The following is a 24,873-nucleotide window of genomic DNA, read 5'->3' on the forward strand; positions in this document are numbered from 1 at the left end:
GTCCCTGTATCTGAAGCGGCGCTAACACACAGGCTTCCCTCCTCGTCCGCCCACACCGCTTTCTCTGGGAGATTCCAGCCATACACACACGTGCTCACACACACGCCGTCTAACAGACGACAGAGCGCCCAAGGTCTGGTCTTTGTGAATTATTCAGCGTGCGTTGGTGGGTCTGCACATGCATCAAAGGTCTCTTAAGGCTCATAGGAATGCTTCAGAAACTGTTGATTCACATGTTATCACTGAAAATGTGAAATCATGTTTTGATGCAGAGCAGCAGCAGTTAATCAGCGTTCCCAACAGTTCCTCTTCCTTTGGCTTCTAATGCTCCTTGAAGAGGAATGATGGGGAGTTTTACAACTGCAGCCGCTTCAGGACTCCTCAGCGCAGAGGTGCTTCTGTGTAACATAACCAATGTTATCTCTATGCAAAGTAACAATTCAGAAAATACTTTTAAAGAAGATCTTACTTAGTAGTTGAACATTAAAGTGCCTGGCACATATTCTTGACATTTCAACAACAAATTTGCTAAATTTGTAATGAAAAGACTGAAACAATTCAGTCATTTTAGGCAAACTTTAAAGTCTTTTGGTGTTTTTTTTCTTCCTAATCAGTCTTTCTGTTAGTTATGTCTAAACCGCATAGTTACAGTAAGCTCAAATGTTATTGGTCCCAAACAGAGGGATGTGTCCTCACTATGGCAAAGAGAAGTCAGGAATTAATACATGTGCTGCATTTTTCTGACCGTTCTTCCCTAAATTGGACATGGACTGATTAGCTGTAAATAATTTGATTTTGAAGAAATTATATATTTTCCTGAATAATGAAACATTTGTTGAGGAATGGATACTTTGTTTCTTTAAATAATATTAATTTGCCTACATTAGGTTAATACTAAATTTACTCCAACCGAGTCTGTTATGAAATTTTCTTTTTATTTATTTTTTTATATATTTGTGTCATGATTATAATAAAAAAAAAAAGCAGCTCACTCATGAAGGTCGGCACTTGTCAAGCGCAGAAAACATCCCTGCAGGAGGGGAAATCTATTTCCTGTGCTTGGTTTCCTCCCATTCTCCTGGCTTGATTTCAGCTCCCTACCTGCTGCTTCCAAATATTGAATTTCATGTCCGTGAATACCTGAGGAGAAACGGTAGCGTGTGACTCGTCTTCCTGGTGAAATAATGATAATGTTCCTGTACGTCCAGCTGCATCCTGAACCCCGAGGAGACTCAACTCTCAGTTTTCACATTATACCTGCCGTCTTTTCTGCGCTCTAACCAACTTCATTATCTCCACTTATACAGACACATTGCACCGTGACATCACACGCGCAAAACCCCGCCCTGCACCTCAAAAAAAAAATAAAAAAACTTCTCACTGACAATTGCCTGCCATGGGCTTTAACTGTCATGTTGTCAGCATAATACTCTAAATCTTAAATGTACGTGTTGCACATTTAAATGGGACGCAGTGCTTTGCTACAGATTGTCAACACTATATCTAGTGTTGACATAATGTCAATACTACGTTGACACTATAACACTAGACATATCGACATGTCTAGTAATGTCTAGTGTAACATTACTTTTAGTTACTTTTAGAGAAGTAGCTAAAAGTAATGTTACTTTTCACTAACATTTCACAGGTCAGTGAAAAGTTTTCAGTGGGAAAAAAGGAATGAAGAGGGTAGTAACCTAGGTAAGTTATGCTAGCTTGACTGTGAAAACGTTAACATGTAGATGTGCTGCGGACAGAAAAAGAGGAGGTATTTTCCTCAAAAAATATCTGAAATTTTGAGATTAATTCAAGAAGGTTTGTAGAAAAAACTTGGACATTTTTGAATTTCAACGGTCAACTTTTTTTTTTTAGAAAAAAAATCATAAATTTAGCTGTTGTTTTTTTTTCTTTTCAGAAAATTTATGAGATTATTCTCAAAATTCCTGGGTTTTATCTCTCAAATTAATGTTGGGTTTTTTTGGCATATATTTAATCCTGTTTTATTATGTTTTTCCTAAAATGGCCGTCGTAGAATTCTGCATGTTTCAGTTCAGTAAAAAACCAAAAGGCCTTCTGTCTGACAGCTCATCTGTAAAGCAGGTGTTTACATGAGCTAATTAACCACTGCTGTGTTCATATGATCGCTTAATAATCTAAAACAAAAAACAAAAAAACAAAAAAAAAGCCAGAAAACATTATAGTGTAATGCAGTGTTTCCCAACCCTGGTCCTCAAGGCACACTGCTCTACATGTTTTAGAGGTTTCCCTGCTTTAATGTGCCTGATTCAACTGATTGCAGTTCAACAAATGCCTGTTAATCAGTCATCAATTGAAATCAGCTGGACTGAAGCAAGGAAATACCTAAAACATGCAGGGCAGTGTGCCTTGAGGACCAGGGTTGGGAAACACTGGTGTAATGGACTGAATGTCCTTTTTTCTGTGTGTGAAACATTTGCATGTTTTTTGGTGTCGAGTCCTGATATACTAGTGGAGCTGTTGTCAGTCAGTTTCTATGGCAATGGATCTGTGAGCAGCATAGCCAAGACAGAGAGCGGGAAAAAGTAGTAGTGGCTTTGAGTTATTCTTCAACAATTTTTCTAAATTATTTCTCTTTGTCTTTGATAACACCTTCATATCCAGGTTTCATTTTGTTCATAAAATTGTTACAATGCAGCAAGTAAAAGAATCGTCTCTTTGCCCTCCAGTGATGTGTGAACAATAATTCCAGACTGTAAGCTTTGTGTTCTCCATTATTTGTCAGCTTTTGTGGCTTTTATAAACTCCTGCTTCCCTCTCTGACTCGGTGCGTTTCTTCTGACTGTTTACCTTCAGCGTGTGAGGCACGAATGCATCCAGATTGTGTTTTATCTCCTTTCATAGATACAGTCTGAGTAAAGGCTGCCTTTACACATCCGTCTTCTTAAGGGCTTCATCTGGGGAAAAAAAAAATCTTTAGTTATTTTGGCCATAAATACTCATTGAAAACCATTAGTTCACTGACTGGAAAATGAAACATAAGAAGTACACTTGCACACAAACACATTTCCCCTTTAATATAATCTATTCTTCAGTGCGGCCAGACAAAGCCAACAGGCTTTATGAGCCTCTGAGGCCTGCTGCTGCCACTAGTTCACAGAGCCAGCCTATCAGGCATATCCACACAGCGCTCTCCAGTGTTTCCATGAATATGTGAACATCTCCCGCCGCTGGTTTATGTCTCATGTGAGAACAGCCTGTTGAACCTGGAGCAGGAGGCGTTGATAGATGATCTCTTTCCCTTCTGAAGGAAAGAGGCGGAGGCTGTGATAATGTTGTGGGAGAGATGGACACGGACAGTTTCCTCCAGCAGTCCTTCTCCGCCTGACCTCCACTTTGTGCTGGGAAGACGAGCAGAGACGAGATTGATTGATGCAGCGGGAGACTGATTGATTGATGCTCGGTGGGCTGCAGTGTCATGTAAAATGCTATCATGTTATTCCGTGTTCAAAAACAAACGTTGTTAAGGGGCTAATAGAGGAGCCATGTTGTGATGGCTTCCTGACGGGAAGTTTCAGAAAGACAGAGGCCCAATTTTAAGGCGTAAAATCACAAAGTCAAATTTCTTTTAAGTCATGTTTGACGTACACTGCAGTTTAGTTATGTTGGAGCAGGAATAAGTCATCAGAACGTCATGGTGGAGGCAGAGCCACGCACACACACCCACACCCACACACACTCTCAGTTGAAACATTCAAAAAGCTCAAAGATGAAAAATAAACTCACAGGACCTGAATGGGCCGTTAACATGATTGGAATTTTGAATATGCAAGACACCTTTGTAACATAACCATTATGTTTTTGTCCCCCCGCCCCCCGAATAAATATATTAAAAAGTAAATGTATCAAACTGTCGTATAGAGCAGTTGCTGTGATTTCATTGTTAAAAATTATTCCGAATTTCCGCATCACAACATGGCTCCTCTATTAGCCCCTTAACAACGTTTGTTTTTGAACACGGAATAACATGATAGCATTTTACATGACACTGCAGCCCACCGAGCATCAATCAATCATGAATCATTCAGGTGGGTGTGAAATTAGTGATTAAAAAGGGGCGTGTGCGTCGGCGCGAGTAGGCGCAACCGGAGAGGAAGACGCTCACCGTTAGATCTGTGCAGCGGGAGTTTTGACTTGTCCGGACGTTTAAAAACTAGTAAAATCAAAGAAAAGACGTAAAACAGCGATTAAAGTTCGCCCCAGCCCCGCAGATCGTATCTTAGGACCTGGATCGGAGTTTGCTCCCAGAAAACGCCGCCCGGTGCAAGAGGACGCCACCGAGGGGAAAGAAAGACGCTCCCGGTGAGATCTGGACTTTACTTTTCTTTTTGGGGAATTTTGGTGGTAGGCTACCGTTCTCATTTCTTATCTTTTTAGGGAGGGTTCTGACGTTTGGATTTTTCATTTTGGATCGGGACTTTGGATTAAAACGAGGAAATATTTCCAGGACTTTGTTTATTTTTCAGGATATGGAACTTCTTTGTGGACAATAATCTCCTTGAAAAAAGGATGAGAAAATTTTGGACACTTAATTATTGAGGTCTTTGGCTGATTTAAACTGAGTGACCATAATTATTTTTTGAGGGACTTTGGTTATCGATCTGTTTATCAAGATAACTATTATTATTTCGTAGTATTGTAATTATTTTTGAATAAATCATTGTTCCTAAGGATCAGCTAATTTTTCATTTAGTGGTTGGGTATTTATTTATTTATTTATTTTTTTATCAAATTAATGGTGTAGCATATTTTACCTGATTCCTGGGACAGATCCCCCTTGTGTGTAATGTGAGTTCCGCTTTAAGCCGAATTTTACAACTTCATCTTTGAAATCAGCAAAGTACAAACGGTCAGGAGAAAACAAATACTAAAATCTGTTTTTATGAACCTTCCTGTCGATAAAGAGCTCGTGTGTAAGGCCTTTGATTTGCTGCTTGGAGAAAATCTTCTGAAGAGCCTGATGAAACAAAGAAACACTTTGGTTAAATCTGCTGAGGTTTGCCTCATCAGGATGAAAGAACCAGAACCGTTCAGGTAACTTTGATATGCTGGGAAGTTTTCGCGACAACATTCAGAGTGCTTTACACATAGAGGCATTCCTGACCCATTAAAGAATCGTATTCATTCATATTTTTCTGTAAACTACCACCACCATGTTGGACTCTTTGGTTCCAGGTTCTTCTATTAAATGGTGTGAAATGGTTTTCAATGACTTAACGCATAAACAAACTTATTCATGTGTCATTTTTATTCCTGTTTCTTATTTAATGGGAACATAATTGCCTAACTGAGTTGTTCTACGTTAGTGGACAATTGACTAAGTCTTATTCACATTTGAAATGGAAACGCAGCTATTAGAACAAAAATCAGTGTTTGTGGTTAACCGCAATTCTTTTTAACGTTGTTCATTAATGTTTTCACATCATCAGTCAGAGACAGATTGCTCTGATCTCAATACTTGAAATTGTAATTTTAAAAATGTCTTGTGCCAACTCTGGTTATCTGTAAAACTTTGATGATCTGTAACATTTATTTGACAAAAAAAAGAGGAAGTTTAATGAAAGTGCTCAAAATCAGTGGTGCCCCCAGAAAATGTTCATAAGGATGGTCAGACTATGAGGGTGAAAATTTTTACCAAGAAATACAAATGAAAAATAAGCCTTTTTTTTTTTTTTGTCCTGAAGCCCTATGTTACCTGTCTTTGTCTTGCAAACATTTTATTGTTTTGTAGTAATTGTTTAAAATCGTTTTTTGGTAAAACTATCTGAAAATCCAGATTAAAAAAAAAAATCTGTTTTTATCCATCATCCATCGAAGTTTCTATATTTCTGCTTTGTGTTGCATACTGATGAGACTGTAAACACACCCACACACACTCGGTGAGGACAGTGTGATCGTGCATATCCAACTGGCTGATTAACAGCTGACGCAGACACAAAGGGCTTTTACATGTAGGAGTTTACAAATGTATGACATGACACCTGAAACAAACGCAGAATAACTCTTTAAACAAAATCAAAAATAAAATGTTCTAGTGCGACCGGTGAATTCTTGATAAATGGTGGGACGTAAATTCGAACAGATGTGGATAAACTGCTGTTAAAGAGTGAATCCATGAATACTGAACTGACATCTTGACTGAGAACAGAGTCTTGCCTCCCACCTGGCTGTGAAAGTTTATCTGTTCTCCTGAGGACTCTCTGTGATGCAGCTTAATTGAAAACACTTACCCAGGAAACGACCCCAGCATCCAGCCATCTTCAGAATCGTTCCTGCCAAAAGGAGAATGTGTGAAGCTCCAGCACATCGGTGATGCAGAACACACCCGAGGATGGACAATTTAACACTGCGAAAAAAACCGCAAAGCCTTACCTAGAGCAAATATCTTGTCACACTTGGAAAAAAGGCAAAACTAATTTACAAGTAACTTTTTATTACTGTTCAATTGGCAGCACTTTTCTTCTAACTGGGTAAAAAAATGTCTTGTTATAAGTAAAATATTGTTCTTTACATTCAGTCTGAGCCTGAAGCCGACTGCTACAGGTTTCAGTCACTTCCGTCAGGGATCTCTTTTTTTATTTTTATGATCTAAGACATTCAGAACTTTTCATATTTTATTATTATTATTATCTTTGGCTCAACATCTTCAACACCATTCCTTTGTGAGATGAGCTATGGGTGGGCATTTACTGTATCGTTCATTATTTATTATGATAAATTTCTTATCAAATCAAATATTTGATTTATTTGGCAAATCAAATAAATTATGATTTCTTTTTTCCACAATAAATCAAATTTAATGATTAAAACCACCACATAATTGTCTGTGCTGTCAGTTTTTAGTCTTTACTGTTTGTTCAATGGGAGCATCAATAAATATCAATACATTTGAAAATATGTTTAAATGCAGTTTCTGCATGCAGTTTAGTGACGCACTTCTTTTGTGACCGTTGTAGAAAAACACTGGAGCGTTTCTCAACAGCAGTATTTGTGTTTTTGTGGACTTCGTAATGGCTGTGCCCCTTAAAAATACAAGCAATAAATAGTTTTTATTGTTATCACAATAGTACCAAGAAATGTAGTGATAAAACTGTAAGTCCATGTCGGCCATCCCCAAGGCCTCAAAATGTAAAAAGAATCGATTTATTCAAAAACTGTCAAGTAAAAGCGAGGAAAACAAGATTGTTGGCGCTTTACACACAGTGATTGTCATGATGAATTTGAAAATAATTAAATAAAAAGAGAGAGAAAACATTCAGAGGGCCCAGATATATGATTATTATGTTAAAACTTTTATGATTAATATCTTATGACATTTCAAAGGATCAATATTGTGAAACTTTTCAAGGGTGATGATCTGAAAGTTGAGCAGCTCAACTCATGCTACCAATATTAACACCGTGCAACTGTTTTTTTTTATTTTCTCAGGATATTAATACATTGTTCTCATCTATTTAATGTTTTTCCGGTTTATTATAAACAGATGGTAATAAGTGGATTTCAAAAGTTCCACTCAACTTCTTCTAAAGTTTGCAAGACGGGTAACTGTTTCTGATTCATGTGTTCACTCTTCTCTCGAACTACGTAAACAAACCGTAGCGGCTGTTTTGTTTAAATACCAACTCCCCATTAGGAGTTTGTAGTAAAGATTCCTCTCTCCTCCGCTTCAGGTCGGAAGTTCGTCATCGCCAACGCCAGAGTGGAGAACTGCGCCATCATCTTCTGCAATGACGGCTTCTGCCACCTGTGTGGCTACAGCCGAGCCGAGATCATGCAGAAGCCTTGCACGTGTAACTTCCTGTACGGGCCGGACACCAAGAGGCTGGCCATCGCCCAGATGGCGCAGGCCCTGCTGGGCTCCGAGGAGAGGAAAGTGGAGATCAACCTGTACAGGAAAGACGGTAGGAGAAGGAAAAGCTCTTTGTGTCTGTCGGGACTGCAGTTTGTTTTTGTTGGGAGTTCTTTGGGTCTCATTACCTGGAGAAGTTGAATCTGGGGATGAAGTTTGAGTTTTCAAAGTTGAGTTTTTGACAGATTTGGTTTTAGTTTAAAGCTCTTGGTGAGGATGGTTGATTTTAAGTATTAACCTTCCTATGGTGTTAGGGTCCCTACGGACCCGTTTTGATTTTTAGCATGCATAAAAGTACTTCATACATTTGTTTTTTGCATTGAAACTTTTTGACTTTGTCAGGGACTTCCATTTAAACAAAGTAAAATCAAATTTTTCTTTTTCACTAAATTATAAAGTGCTCTGGTGAAAAAAATGACTTTTGTGGTGTTCGGGTCATTTGTGACCCGGTTAAAATTTTCGATTATATTGAATCATTCCAATCCAATCGTGGCAACATCCGTTGGAGCACAGTTCCTCCTGATGTGCATGGAAGGTCAGCTGCTGCAAACATCATCAAAATGACCCCTGGGGTCACGAGGTTTGCTGTGACAAGAGTAAGTGACATCAAGACGTACTTTGATCTTTCTTTTTGCCATTGTCACTAAAAAAAGTCAAAATAGCTATGACAAACCTTGAGGGGAAAAAAGTCCATGGCAACACATGGATAGACATGGATGAGACGTACCTGGATGCCTACATTGGTGTTCTCCTGGCTGGAGTTTACAGATCTAGCAATGAGGCAACTGAGCGTCTCTGGGATGCATCAACGGGCAGAAATATTTTCCGGGCAACAACCTTTCAGATGGTCTCAAGAGTCCTCAGATTTGACAATCGAGACACCAGAGCAAAATCTGACAAGCTTGCTCCCATCACGGATGTTTGGGAGAGATGAGTGCAACTCCTTCCACTGATGTTCAACCCAGGGCCAGAGGTGACAGTGGATGAACGTTTTTTTCTCTTTCCAAGGAAAATGCCCGTTCCGGCAATACATGCCCAGCAAGCCAGGCAAATATGGCATAAAAATCTGGGCAGCCTGTGATGCTAAAACAAGCTATGCGTGGAACCTACAGATTTACACAGGCAAATCTGCAAGCGGCATCCCTAAAAAAAAACAGAAAAACGTGTAGTCCTCGATTTGATAATATTAAAATTAAAATCTTTTTTTTGTTGAACATTTAAGAAATGTGTTTTAATATCTCTCAGTTACACTCAGATAACAGAACAACTGATTATTTTGTTGCCTTCTTCTCTTAAGGTTCATTTGACCACTTTTTAGACATTGAAAACGAGGGCAATGCTGTTAAAACAAAGGCCCAGGGGGCCACAAAAAAATATTAAAACCAATCTTTTCATGGATAAGGGAGCCCAACTAGCTAAACAAGAGTTAAGAAAAACATTGGATGATAAAAGATTGTTTTTAGGGTATTTTATGGCTGATTTAATACACGGGTCCAAAATGACCCGCTAACACTACAGATGGCAGCCGAAAGCTAACACAAGAGGAAGGTTAATAGTTTTGTTTGACATCTTTTTTCTCGGTGTGTAAACTACTTTTTTTTAGTTCCATTAGAAGTATTTCAACAACATCCCACCTCTTCTTTACCTTGTTTGTTTGACAATACGTTTGTGGATGGACAACAAAAGGAGTTCTGAGCTGTGAAAGTAAAAAAGAAAAAAAAAAAATGCTTGAAAAAAAGTTGGAAATTTCGAAAGTCAAAAACATGAAACTCAGTTTGGAAATTTCTCTTTCGAAAGCAAAAATTTCTGAAATTACCAAATTTTCTGCTTTTTTTTCTTCAACTTTTCAAGAACAGAAATTTTTGAGTTTTTTGGTGAAAATTTACTCAATTTTTTTCTGCCCCTAATATGCTGTCATATGCTCGTGTGTAAATAATAATGTAAAAAAAAGAAACAAGAAAGAAAGAAAGAAAGCTTCAAAGAAGTTTTTCATGTATTTCTGGGAACGTAGCAGCTGGATCAGATCCCGATGACAGAATGATGAGTGGCTGTCATGGAAACAAGGAGCCTCTGTGGTTCTTGAGCCACCAAGTCTCTGTGTAAAGGCCAGAGACTCTGCTCGATGTTTTCCACCTGCACACAGACACCAAAGCAGCAGAGAGGAAGGAAATTAAAGGGAAACCATGAAGTGTAGACTAGAAAGAAAGAGGGCAGAGGACATGCAGCCAGTTGTTTTATAGTAGCTCTGCTTATGGGGAGATTTTCTGCCTGTTCAGGTCTGATCTTGGAGAATCTAGTCTTCCAGTGTTTTACAGAAGAGGTGAGATGGGAGTGGTAGATCAGAAACCCTCTAGAAAACAGACGTGGGATCATTTTTGCTGTGCTGGCAAGCGACATGAATGGGAGTCGGCAACATTTCTGTCAGGTGGATAAAGTTTTCACAGTGAGGAGTAAACTAGTTGAGCATTCCTTTCAAACATGTTGGACGGTGATGGAGTATTAATCATAACTCTGATTCTGTTTCCATCCCTGTTCTTCTCTTCAGCCATGGAGTTGACGCGGTTGATGACCGTCATTTTTTTTTCAGGTTGTCCCTCAAAGATGAAGGGGTCGGCATGACGATCTTATCCCATTAAAAATGGCGGAACTTTTTTTAAAATAATTTTATTACGGGAACAAACTTAGTCATGTGTGATTTTAATCACAATTACAAAATAGTTTTTAAAAATTATTATTATTATGAAATATTGACAACATTTTGTGCATATTTGTAATGGAAGCGCAATTGTTAGTTGTTGAACACATTGAATTTGTTAGAAGTTCATAATATAATATGGTCAGAAATATTACAAACCTTTGATCTGTTAAAACAGCTCCGCATATAAAGACTTTTACTGCCTCAAATGTTACAAACTGCCCTTTTCTATACATAACAGAACCTCTCAGTGCTTCCTCACTGTGACCCCAGTGAATCCTCTGTCCCAGTCATCAATAACACACACACACACACACACACACACACACAGGTAACCCCGGCGGGCCACCTGCAGGCCCTCAGAGAGCAGCTGATGGAACGCTGTGGACACGCCTCATCCATAATGCACACTGAGCAGAAACACTACGCTGCCTCCTCCCGTCTCCCCTGCCTTCACGTCTCCAGCCTCTGTTCGCTGCAGCCAAACATGGGAGGAGAAGTAAAGAGAAAGAGAGCTGATAATATCTCTTTACCCACGCCAGGCCACCTGAATATTATGGAAGTATGTTTTGAGTAACGATAGGTACTACGTCGCCACGACCAACAGGTCCAGCAGATACATAAAACCAATGAAAAGAAAAAAAACAAAAACATTAGAAGTCACACACCGCGCACACAGGGACGTTGATCTGAACTCATTCATCTGGGGCCACGTCTGGCCCTGGGCCTTGGTGCTGATGGATCTTCTTTCCTGCTGCTGTGCTCAGATGTCCAAGTCCTGTTGCTCACCAGGTTCATCAGTCAGGCTATCCAAGCTAAATGCAGCAAGGAGGATGCTCGCTCTCTCTCTCTCTCTCTCTCTCACACACACACAGGCACACACTCACGCCCGCACACCAAGAATTAGAACAAAGTTGCTACTCAACAATAATTTGGTACTGGTTACAGTTTGTGGGGTTCTGTGGATCTCTGGGTTTAAACGTAGCTGACGTCATTATAGGTATTTAACTCTTGTAGATGTAACGGTTGGTTGTGCAGGTCTGCCTCCTGACAGGAAGGGGACAGAATGCTCATTTGTGTTCTCTTTGTCCCAGTTTTTTTCTCCTGATCTGACTTCCTGAAACCAGAGTTTTGGAAAGAACAGGAGCTTCTTAAAGAGACAGAGACACGATTTCAGTGAGTTAAATTACAAAGTCAAATTGTTGAAATATGTATATCATTGTTATAACAACTTACGGAAACATAATTACTTGATCGTGCTATAAAACAGTACTGTGTGTCTGTAAAACACATAACACTTCCCCTTTAACGAAAAGGCAGAAGGAAAATGCACTAGCAACAGGGATGTGTGTAGCATGTGATGAGTTTGTAAAAAAAAAACAACAAATGTTTCAGGATGTTGGTGGTGCTGTGTCAACATGTTTGGTTTCCTTGGCCTTTTTCTCCGCTGTCGATTGACACTACCTACACAAGTCCTTGGGGAGACGATCAGAAGATGAACGTACTGGATGCCGTTGTGTATTGACTTACCCATAAGCGTATGAAAAACGGTATTAATGCCAGCTCGAACTGAGACAATTTGATCAATTTGTGTTTGATCAATTCAGTTGCACCCAGCTGGCGACCTGCTCCCCAAGCACAGCGCTGCGAAACGGGGGCTCATCCGGGACATCACAACCACCGCTGCAATCTTAACACACCAGGTTTTTCAGTCTGCTCACCTGATTGCTCTGCTGAGCGCTGTCATGAAGCAACAATCTTAGGAGATGTCAGTCAGTCAGTCAGACTGCGTGAGTGTCCTAAAAGCCCCGTCCTTCGATCATTCAGCACCCAGAGGAGCGGAGAGTCCTGTGTGACATGGTGGCGTGGAGGGGGTGGGGGGTGAATTGCTTAGCAGCCGTAGCTAAGCAAAGCACTTAAGAGAGCAGGAGGCTCTCAGGAGAGGCTGGCGCTCTGCGCCGTGAATGAGCCCACCTCCACCTAAGAGCACATAATGTGCACACAAGCACGCGGAACAGCACAGTTGTCGCCCACTCAACAACAACAACAAGTAACGCCGGGCTTTGGAGCTAAAACCAAATCCGTCCCCCGTTTTCATTCTGCTGATGGAAAGCTGTTGATTTGTTTAAGTGGGGGGAAAAAAAGTGAATAGTGTTGTGAAATTCCACTCAGGCCAGGCTGGATGGGCATATTCTGTGATTCTATATGCTGCTGTTTACACTTGTTCATCACATGAAGCAATAATTGGAGGAAAGCTAAAAAAAATCAGAAATAATCTATGAGTGATGTAGAATAATCCCGTCCACATCTGACTAGTTCGTGTTGCGTTGTTCCTGTCGAATTCCAAGCTCATCATAAAGTACATGAAGTGCTCCTCACTGAGCAGTAGCCCATCTATCGATGTGTTTTTGCTAATTTCTGCTGGCTAGTCTGAAGGAGCTGAGTGAGGGAGTCACAGGAGAAGCTTGGAAACTGCAGCTGTGAGGAGGAGCTTCGTCCTCGAAGGCGGGGCTAAGTCTACCCAGGTGTTTTTGCACAGCTGAATGGTTGCCATGGGAGTTTAAAGGATTTCTCAAACTTTCATGAAAGAGTCAAGGCAACACTCCAGGTTTGTTTGTGATGAGGAAATAACTTTATAACACGATGCAAAGCTCACAAAACTCTACTTCCCTTTTAAAAGGATGTGTTGCGGTTATTTGCTGGCGCTCAGCCTACAGTATAACACCCAAAGGTGACGAAGTTCTGCTAAGATTTACAGAGGAACGACTAAAAGCTATTTTATTCCCCACTTTTCTTCCATGCTGCCAACAGAGTGTCAAACAGGCTTTCAATGCATTTAAAAGGATTTCCACCCAGAATTGTGTAACATCCCAATCATCTCCAGCGTCGGGTTCGGTTCATATCACCTCCTAAACTATGCAGTTGACACAGAATCAGTTTAAGCTGCCAATAATCAGGGAGGTCAGTGATAAATGGGTGAACTATGCATAACAGCTGAATATGTTGTTATCCAGGATGTGTATCAGGTCTGCTTCAGCTGGATCATAACTGGCATGTGGTCATAATATCATCACAGATTGGCATGTGGCATCTGTTTTGTTTTTTTTTTTGTGCTTTTTTTATTTTTTTTATTTTAGAATTTTGACATCTTTAATAACGAATAAATAATTACATTGTTCTTGTAGGTTTAGCTCAAACATAACTGCATCAACAAAGGCTTAATCACAAAATTCAACGTTACAAATACTTAGTTAACAGATAGCTTTACATTATTTATAATATTAATAACAGTTGTGGTTAATAATATTGTGTTAGCAAGCTATCATCAACAACTGTCAGTCATAAGGACGACTTATTACTGGCAGTAATAGTAGTCCGTACTGCTCCTCTCTCATCTTTAACTGGTTTTATCATACTGTTTCTGCTTTGTGAAAGTTTTCAGTCTTCCTTCCTGTGCGGTCTTTGTGCTGTTTTTTTTTTTTTTTCTGAAGACGTTTCTGAGCTTCAGGCTGCAGCTCCTCTGACAAACCACAGAGGTTCAAAGCCTCGCCTTTAATCCCATTTTTTTTTCTTTTCGTCTTCTTCCCCCATTTCTCACCACTTGAATCTGCATTTGGAAAATATGTAAAATATTTTTCTTCCTTTTTTTTTTTCCATGTGTGAACTTTGGAACATGAGAGAGTCGGAGGGAGGAAGAGACTCCAAAATGCTTCAGAGCCTCGGACGGTTTTTCCCTTGATTAGTTTTCTGATTGAGGTTTTCAGGCTCTTTTCAGTTTCAGTTCATGTTTATGATGTTTATCAACAGATGAATGAAGCTGAGCTGCCGTTGGTGTTTATGGTTACACCTGAAATAATAATCCAGTCAGTAGCATAGGATGCATATTAGTGCGTGACTGCTGAGCTTAAACGGAAACAGCTTGGAGTTTCTCCATAACCGTATGTACAGTAGCTCCTTCATATACTAAACACATTTACTCTCCTGCCAACAGTGAGAATCTATAACTTAGCTCTTCATTTTTTCATAATGGTCAAATTAAATTGATTAATGGTCAAAGTTAAATGGATCTATATAACAGATCTATATACTGTTATATAATATATAATACATATATTCATTCTTAACATCCTGTTTTGTTTATTGTTAACTAGCCCCTTTTATTACCAATATCCTGTAATTGCTATTTTATGTTTTCCAGTTAATCTGCCAAAAGTGAATATTTACAAATCATGTCATATTTTTTTCAAAACAGCTGTTTGCAAGCATTGTGTCTTCTTAATTAAATTAGTTACCATTAATGAAGGAATTTCTTGTAGCAGGACATTTCTCCCATGATATAAGTTAAATCATTTTCCAGTAAAACTAGAATTATTTAATCAAAATTAAGACGTTATTTATTTAGAACAAGCTCATTTGTCTTGCTGAATAGTTACTTCTAAGTAAGTTTTGTTTTATTTCAAGTTTTCCACAATATTTGCACTAGAAACCAGTTCAAAAATTCCTGGTGTTTTTGTAGTTTATCTGCAAAAACCCCAAAAATCTAAATGTTGATTTAGGGTTTAGTTACTCTTTAAATTCTGCAACTTGTTAATCAGATTTTTACATCAGGCAATGATAACCAGAGTCAATAAATGAAACAGTTCTCAGTGAATGATTTTATTTGTTAATGAAGACAAACTGAACCAGTCTAGTAATGAGTAGGAAACCACCCTTTATTGTAACTGGCTACATTTTTGTGAAAGCCGAGTTCAAGTCACTGGTCACATTTCTGCCCGATTGATGTCAGACCTGCAGAATCAACAAATCTTGTAAATAAAACCCATCAGACAAAATGAGTTATGGATAAAAGGTCTCGGAAAGTCTCACAGCATGCCCACGTCTGAAGGAAATCCACGGCACAGGAAGTCTCCAACTCTGATTAGGCTTTAAAAGCAATGAACTGCTGTCAGAGACGGTTTCCTCCAACGGAGAAAACACAGAACAGAGATGAACCATAAGAGCAGTGAACAAATCCAACTAACTGTTGGCTTGTTGATGGAAACTAAACATCTCAGCGTAAATGCAGGGAACAGACATAACTCTTTATAAGACATCACATTGTTTTACAGCGGTTTCTTACAAGTTTCATTTAAAAGTGTAGACGGAGTAGTGAGGCCCTAGCTTCAGCTGTTTGTTTGCGTTGTGGGATTGTTTTGTTTTTTTTTGTTTTTTTTGCTTTGTGTGTGTGTGTTGTGATATTTTTCAGCTGAAGTGTGTGGACCCTCTGCTTCCTGTGGTCCAGCCAAAGGAAATGGGTAGAATCATTATCTCTGGTCCTGTCCCGGCTCCTGCCTCTCCTTTGTCCAAGACTATAATGAAAATGGAGTCACATCAGCTTTCCCTCAGGCTCTCCTTCACTCACTCTGTATAGATTTTCCAATCAAGTCCTGTGCTTTAATTCAGTTTGGGTCTCTCTCTCACACACACACACAAAAAACCAACAAAAAAAACCTGGTTTTGTCTTTCTCTTTTTGTTGCTCAAATTCTTCCAATTATTTTATTGTACTGTTTAGAATTGAAAGGCTGAACCGTTAGCCTTTCTTTGTAGCCTCTAAACAGCCGATTTTAGAGTCTTTGAGTCGGTCCAGACGTTGAATGGCTCTACCTCAGCACAGTGTGAGATTAGTTTTTCCAATAAGTTTGGAACTGTTGTCTACGTTGAGTCATTTATCAGTCTGCGTGCTCCCTGGGGTCAGTCTTACTGTTTTTGCTCTGGCAGGATTCACATTTAATGCGGCTGTTCAAAGTGACTGCGTTTTATGAAAGCCTTTATTTTCAGGATGTTGAGAGAGGGCATTATTGGCACTCTGTACCCACATAGGTCTACTCAGCCTTTTTAGCAGTACTCGGTTATTTCTTCTAAATAGTGTGACACATTGAAATAATTAGGCTGTTGTAGTTGGAATAACTTGACTTTTTGGGGGGATCTGTAGGCCTTTATGTGTTTTAAAGGGGAACAGTAGGAAGTGGATGTGGAGTCAGAAATGATCCCAATTCCTACTTCAATAATTTGAGGTAAATATGTTTTAAACGTGTCTTCTAGCAGTGGTTTGAAATCTTGCAATTATGAATTTATCGTTTTGTACAATAAATGGTATACTTTGGAAAAAGTGCCAATCCAACTTCCATAGTGCCCCAACAGAAAGTTTATTACAAAAGCAGAAAAACCTCTTAGTGTTCAATTTAAAGGGGAAGTTTAACGTAAAATTCCCTCATCGCAAACATGCCTCGAATTTATCCCTGATTCTTTCTTGCGTGTCCGAGAAAACCGTTAATCTCCATGGCAACTATTCAGATGTACCAAAAGCCTTTATTTTAAAACTTGAAATAGCTCCCAAAAGTCAAAACACCTGTAGAGCTTCCAGAAGTTAGAAAAAATGTTGCCTGTGGGACAAAATGTGTTTTTTATTACCAATATTTTATAGCTATTTTATGTTTTCCAGTTAATCAGCAAAATGTGCATGCCATATATTTTTTTTCACAACAGCTCTTTACAAATAATGTCTTCTTAATTAAATCACTTAACATTAATGAATGTCTTGTAGAAAGACATTTTCCCATAAGAGCTTCAGCCTCTAAGCTTCTGCGTCACAAAGCAGCAGCCCACCCCTACAACTCCCTATCAGCTCCTTCAGACTAGCCAGCTGCAATTAGCAAACACCTGGAGGAACTGAAGGTGGAGTTTCATAAAGAGACAGAGACCCAATTTCAAGATGTTAAATTACAAAGTCATATTTCTTTCAAGTGATATTTAATATATAAAGCATTTTTTAAATAACATAATTAACATAGTTACTTAATTGTGCTACAACATTGCACTATGTGCCTGGAAAATACAAACATTAATATGTGTGTATGTATGTATCAATACAGTACGTATTGATAGACATAAAAGATGAACGTTGTGCTATTTTGTTGTTATTTCTATTATTATTAGTTACTTGCCGCGAACCCGGCCATGTCGTTGTGCATCGTGTTTGTTTTGCCGGGTTGGTTTTCTGTATGTTTGTGAGCTCATTTCAGAAATGACAGCGATTACGCTGATATCGTTTTACAGAAGCTCTAATGCTTCCTGCAGAACTGTGTAAACCAATCCGGCCGGGAAACCATCCAACTCCATAAAACCAACTACTGAGAGTGAGGACATGCTGAGCCACCGCCTCCCCTCACTTAGGCTTTGACTACAAGCAATCACGTCTGATGTTGTTGTGGTGACATTTATCTGAGCAATTCAGAGGCAGGAACTGAACAGAAAGCACACGACTCCTCCTTCAGTATTATTAAGACTTAATGGAAAGGAAGAGGTCAAGAAAACGCCTCCAACTAGTGAGCTATGCTGAAAAACAACACAACTATTTTTTTATTTTTTTTTTTACTGAACCACAGCATCAAACATTTCTAGTTTTTTTTTTTAACTGTGTTATTGAACCTCCAAACGTGAATAATTGTTGCCTTGAATTGGCCACATGGATTTTAATCAATAAATTGTAGATTATATGTTCAAATGATTTATGTCCAAAGCAGAGTTAGATATATTGATGCTAACTTTCTGAGAAAATTGCTTTGGACAAGAAAATGAGACGAGCATCTCTCAAACCAAACTGAAACCAAACCCTCTGCAAGACATATTAAGAGATTTTACCAACAAAAACACTGAGAGGAATTTAAAAAAAAAATGTTTTATTTTGATTGCACTTTGTCTTAGCAGTTCCAGTTTTTGAGTATTTATTGTTTGTTATTATTTCCAGTTTAATTAAAATTGTATTGTGATTTGTCTAGTTGATGTCTCTCTCTCTCTCTCTCAGGTTTTTCAGTCGGTTATTTTCTCTCTTTTTTAATCCTTTCTTAGTTTCTGGGCTGCTTTTTGCATTTAGTTTTTATTGCCCCAAACTGAGGCTTGGATCTCTTCTAGGCAATCAATTTAACATTTGTAATATGTTCATATCCATGTGCATACAGACTCCTATCAGTCTCCTTTCTGTTGGTTTAATATGATTATATGGATGCATTGTCAGTCCTGGTGTGTTTGCAGGGTCAGAAAGGGAAAACCTTCAGTCTCTAATTGTGCGTGAAATGAGATCCTTTAATGTTCCATCTAAATCAGACGTTTTTATGTTGCAGCTTTTTTATCTGTTCTTCTAATGGTGAATCTGCAAATCACTATAAAAAAGAATTCTTAAAAGGGCAGTATTATAAAAAATGGGCTTTGCTGAGCTTTACATCATGTTATCATGTTATTCCCTTATCAAAAACGTACATGGACTGTTGCTTTCATTCTTTTATGCTTCCTTTGATCTCCATGGCAACTGTTCAGTTGTGCAAAACGCCTGGGTGGACTGAGCGCTGCCTCACAGAGAAGAATTCCCTTGCAACTCTTCAAATGAGCTCCTTCAGACTAGCCAGCAGCATTTAGCAAACACCTGGTGGAACTGCTCATCTGCTCAGCTCATATGAGCCACTACCCAGTGAAAACGTTGTGAAAGAGATAAGAGAGGAGCCATGTTGTGGTGACTTTCTGAAGGCGGAGTTTCAGAAAGAGCAGGAGTTTTTAAAGAAACAGAGGCCCACTTTCAAGGTTTCATGATGTCAAATTTCTTTTAAGTCATAGTTGATATATGCTTGATATATGTTGCGTAGTTACTTGAATGTGGTTTTATTTATTTTCAAAGCAGAGTGGATAAGATTTCATAACAGATTAAAGGAGAATGAATGTGCTTTTGCTTCCAAAGAAGCACATGATTGTGCAAAAAAAATAAATTATGAATGATTCATGATTTACAAAAATACCATTCAGCAGTTCGAAATGACTTTTTGTCTGACTTTTTTTGTGCTTTGGAGCCCCACCTTTCACAGGTTTCAATGTCAACTGAGAAAAATAATTAACATATATTAACATAATTGTAAAGTGATTTAAGTCTCATCCACATCATCTGCCTTACTTTGTGGTTTGCAAAATTTGATTCACAACATTGACTGTGATGACAAACAGACGTTGCTGATTAGTGCAGAACTGAAACTTCTATAGTTGTTATATAAATCAACATAACCTGGAAAAATGAGAAATGGCATAATCAAACCTATTTAGAATGATATTATTTTATACTGTAAAAAAAATGTTGTTGGTTGCTGTGGAGACCAAACAGTTTCTCTGGTAGACCTCTCAAAATTTCACAGTTCCTATTAGAGCTCCGGTTTCCACCACAGCAGATGAGAATATAGATCAGAAATGCCAAAAACATGAGAATATTTTCCAAGTGAGGGAAACAGAAATGAAAAGTGGAGAGCGTCGTGATAATATCGGATGTGGACAAAATGCAAGATGGCTTTAGATAAACCAGAACAAAATGAAAAGAGGGAAACATATTTTTCTAACAATGAACGTAAGGTGGAACAGATAGGTGCCAGATTGATATTTCTCCCAGTTTCTTCTCTCATCTCTGCAGTTTCTCTCCTCAGACCAAGCAGCCTAATGAGGATGGTCGCTCTAACTGCCCTGACCGCCGACCCCTGACCTCTCTTCCTTAACAGTTCTGCATCACAGCTTCACATGGTTAGCTTCACCCGTTCCTTTTTAATCCGTTGTTTTTCCCTCTCTGCCATAGCTCTGGTTTTACCCTCCATGCCCTCTGTTTTTTCTTTTTCTTCTTGTTGCTTGCTGTTCATTTTCTTCCTTTCTTCTGCCCTTCTTTAATATTTTATACTGGACCTTTTGTTGCTAAAGAAATAACTCAGAATAGATGTGTTACTGTTCTGATTAAGGGTTGTTATAGTTAACTAAAAGTAGCAAAAAAAAACAAAAACTGAAATTGTAGGTTAAAAAAATTCTTTGTTTTTCGTGTTTAGGAATCTATTTATTAGCCTTTCGAACTTTTGTGAATACCTAAAAATGAACCCAAGCATGGAACAACTAACTACTATCTCTAAGAAAAACTAACAATATTTAGCTAATAAAAACCAGCAAACCCACTCTAAAAATAAATTAAAACTAACTGAGTTAGCCAAGCAACATGTCACAGCAAAAATAAAACTAAGCTTTTGTAATCCTGATTTAGCCGTTGCTGGAAGAAGCAAATAAATAATTGCAAGTCGACTTTTTTTCCATTGTAACCTAAAGGCACTGGAGTCGGGTGACTAAAATATGCTGCTTAACTGTGCAGGTGTCTGCCACACTGGCCTTTTAAAGAAACTCTGTCAGACATTTTGATCTCATTTCGAACACCTAATGTGCGTGGGTGTGTGAGTGTGTGTGTGTGTGTGTGTGTGTGTGTGTGCGCGTGGACGTGCTTGTGTGTGTGTGTGAATGCCTTTCTGAAGAGACTACAAGCCGTATGATTTGAATAGTGCTGAGAGCATTATCTGTCTTCAGTGTCTCCGAGTGTCAGAAGAGTGACATGTTAAGACGGAGTGAGCGCAGGTAGCATGGTGGTGTGGGTGCCCGGCTGTTCTGTCACCGTGACAACCTCACCAGCCTGGGGGACGGCGATAATGGACGCCTCAGAGTTGGACCCTTTAAATCAGTGCCAGCAGCAGCAGACATTACTCAGCCTCTCTGACGCCTGCGAAATAAATTAGAAAGGCATCAAAGAGCCAAACTCTTAAACAATCCAGTTATGCAGTTTTCCTAATATCTATATCATAAATCATTTAGAAAAATAATCAGAAGACGAATTAAATCAACAAATATGCCAATTCAGGAAAAAAAAAAACTAGCAACAACTTTAGTGTACCAGTAATCATTTGACTGTTAATCTTAGACAAACTCCAAACCTGAAACTGAACTGAAACTTATCATAGAAACTTATTATTACAGCTGGATATAAAGTATAATATTTTAGTCAGTTGTTTGTTTGTCATTGATGCTACCTTTGTTTTCTGGTAAAATTTTAAGTAATGATAGGCCAATGTAGTTGAAATGAAATAGACACTATACCGATGGGCTCACTATTAATGGATTTAGTTCTTATATATATGGGTTATACATGTAATAAAAGATTATGCAGGTGGTTAAGAAGTGGGATTTTTAATAAGTCTATAGAAAAGTTGCTGAAGCACAAGTAAGATGACTGACCTTTTGAATAGATTAGTCGTGTGAATCGCCTTTTCTTCTTTGAAGAGCAGAATCATAAATCGACTCATAAACTCATCCAAGGTGTGCCGACTAGCAGGCAGTGAAAGCTAGTGAACGTTTGTGAAATGAAGTTTTTAAAAGTTTCATAACTGTACACTTGTTTTTCCCCAATGTGTAGTTCTCACAAAGTCCTCAGACACAAATCTATTGTAAAAGTTGTCTAAAAGAAAACAATGTGATGTCAGCCAGTGGTTTGTGAAATGCAATTGAGTCAGTAATAACGTTTTACACTCAGCACTGATGATGCATCAAGTACTTCGTCACTGAATGCTGTCTGTGTCTCAGAAATAATACATTTGAGGAAATTCAGTCTAATATATAATGTAAAAATGGCAGATGGTAATTCCCTCCTGATCCAGCAGGTGACAGCTGCGTTACATCCGGAGATGCACCAATCCACTTTTTTTCACTTCTGATACCAATATGAGAGGTTTAGTATTGCCCAACTCCGATGTGATACAGAAGAACAGCTGAATTGACAAAATATCTGTCTTTATTCAAAACAATCATAAATATACCAAAATACAAATGTATTTGGTAAATCTGCACCAGTACAGCACACTTACCACTTACACATACCAACAGCTTCATAAGCTGGGTCAAACGCAACACAGCTTTAAGTTATTCAGTCACAGCAGTTAGACGTATAACAGCCAATTTAAAATAAATGATAAACTGAACAAAACAACAAGTTGGCTACTTTGGTCAAACATGTAAAAGATAAACCGCAACAAACGTTCTTTTGAATCACCGATACCCGATCTAGAATATTTTTCAATATTGGGACAGATATAGATATTAGTATTGGATCAGAGCATCTCCAATTTTATCTCTGGAGCTGTTCTCTGTTTTTCCAGTAAAAACCAGATCCCTTTTATGGTATTACAACAGTAGGCAATATGATCCCTTTTGCTGCAGGGGGATATTATTGTTATCATATTGGGATATTATTGTAACATATGAAGGAAAAAATCTGACTCTAGAAACGCAACCCAGTTTGTGTTTTTAGAAGATACAGTTTGTTGCTTTAAGTGACTAAATATGCTATGATGGTAAGAAACGATGGTACAAGGAGACAACAACAAAGATTAGGGTGTTCATCCTTCACTCTGGGTTCTAAACTTGGCTAAAAGATACAACTAATTGGTCACAGGCTGTGAGCCGTGGTGAAGATCAGAAGGTTCAGCAATACGGTGGTTTGATGTCGCTGACAGCAGCACCTCTGTGATTTAAGCTAGTCAGTGTTGATGTGTTCAGCTGACAGATAGAGGAGCAGTGTGTGTGTGAGTGTGTCTGCACAGGGACTGTAAAGGTATGCAACAACTGTGATAGATGAATGTTAGTGTGTGTGACTGAAAAGTTTTAATTAGTGGTGGGACTCCGTTCAAATTTGTAAAACGAGTTCTTTGTAGGATCTGTAATTAAGAGTTTTAATCAACAACAACATACCGACAAAATGAGAAATATTTTTAATTCAAAAATCCGATTTGCTGCTAAATTGTTGAATAATTAGACATGTGAGCACAACAGAACAAATATGTGTTTTTATTCTGTTGTCTAGGTTCTTCAACCATCAGACTGGTCCAGAGTTCATCCTTCCAGTGTTTCACGAGCTTCTTTGGAAATGTACATTGGGGACGTCTGAGCTGCTGCTACATGTTTAGCACTCATGCTGTTTTAGGCTTGAATAGCTTCTCTAACAGGCTAACTCCTTTTTGTTCAACTTAAAGACAAAAGTAGTCTTTTCCAGCATCCAATCAGATCGGCTTTAGCAGCAGAATCCCCTGAGGGCCAAGAGTAGCTGCTTCGTCGTCCGCTGCTGCTGTTAGCGGATGTCGCTTGCGCATCAGATTAATGTGCATACCAGAAACTCGCAAACACAAAGGTTCCAGCATGGAACATTTTATTTATATAAAATATAGCATTTGATTATGTAGTTGATCAAGCAAAAACAACATGTTATGATCATTTTTTTTGTCATTTATGAAAGCCGACATTAACAGTATACATATCAAATATCTCAATCTCACGTCATATGGAGCTTTCGATACCAGCACTTTAATTATTTTCTAATAGAAATAAAATATTGTCCAATATGTCCTTCACTGGCCACAGGGACCACTTTAATGTTGCAGGTGTTTTTTCTTATTGTTAATGAATAGTTAGCGTCTTGCTAAGTGATAGTCGATGGTCTGAACCACCTCGTTCTGCTGCAACATGGTGTCTTGACTCCCTCATCTAATCCGTCCTGTCAGCTTGATTCTTCTCGTACCTTTTCTAGAAGGTTGGAGGAATGACGGCACATGCTCTGCAAGCGTTCTGCTCTGCACTCAAGTTAATTGGAAGTGTGGTACTTTTTATTTACCCATCACTTGTTTTCTTTCTGTTCTTTCACTTTGTTGAACCATCGGTATCTGTAGTTGATTAATCTGTCTTCCAGTTAGCAGAGTGGTTTTCAGCCCTGCTGCCCTGAATGTTTTAGGTGTTCCTCTACCTCCACACTGCTGGACTAAATACTGAATGACTTTTCAAAAGTGGACATAAAAAATGTGTTTCTACTGCAGGAATGGCTTTGAGAACCATCCCCCCCCCCAATTCATTCCCACTGCCATAACCAAGCCCAGATCACCTCTATCTGAACTAAAGGTGGAACTCTGTAGGGCAAGGATCAGATCTTTTCTTATTGGTAGAGCGTCGTCTCTTTCACTGGGTCTGCGTTCGAGTACACTGATAAATCCACCAATCTCGGTTGAAATAAACGAGGCACAGATTTTTGCTTCAGGTGTATCCATGGAAACAGAGAGACAAGCTCTGATCAAAGCATTTTGAAAGAGTTTTTACCCCTTAGTTTGTGTCCTATTAAAGATAACCTGTGATGTTTAACTAAACCACCAGCTGCGTTTCCATTATACAATTGAAAAAATTGAATTAAAATTACACATTAATGAACTTCTTCATGCGATGAAAATCACTGAAAATCATGGCAGCGACGGATGTAAACATTTTCAAGAAATATCTTCATATTTCATCAATCAGAGGAGACGTCGGCGTCTTATTCAGGCGTCAAGCCACAACTACTTGGGAGCAGCTACTCGTAACTAGACGCATGCTCACATTTTATTAATG

The 24,873-nt window shown here is 38.7% G+C and overlaps 1 protein-coding gene across 2 annotated transcripts in view; it reads left to right on the top strand.

The window, feature by feature from the left end:
• kcnh2b (potassium voltage-gated channel, subfamily H (eag-related), member 2b) overlaps positions 1 to 24,873 on the top strand; it is a 206,754-nt gene that overhangs the window by 22,079 nt on the left and 159,802 nt on the right. For both annotated transcript variants that reach the window (XM_044104366.1, XM_044104365.1), the window contains one exon: positions 7,707 to 7,937. In XM_044104366.1, coding sequence (XP_043960301.1) covers positions 7,707 to 7,937 — 231 coding nt within the window. The remainder of the gene's footprint in view (positions 1 to 7,706; positions 7,938 to 24,873) is intronic.

The sequence above is a fragment of the Gambusia affinis genome, linkage group LG21 (assembly GCF_019740435.1).
Source record: "Gambusia affinis linkage group LG21, SWU_Gaff_1.0, whole genome shotgun sequence".
In the NCBI taxonomy this organism is placed as follows: domain Eukaryota; kingdom Metazoa; phylum Chordata; class Actinopteri; order Cyprinodontiformes; family Poeciliidae; genus Gambusia; species Gambusia affinis.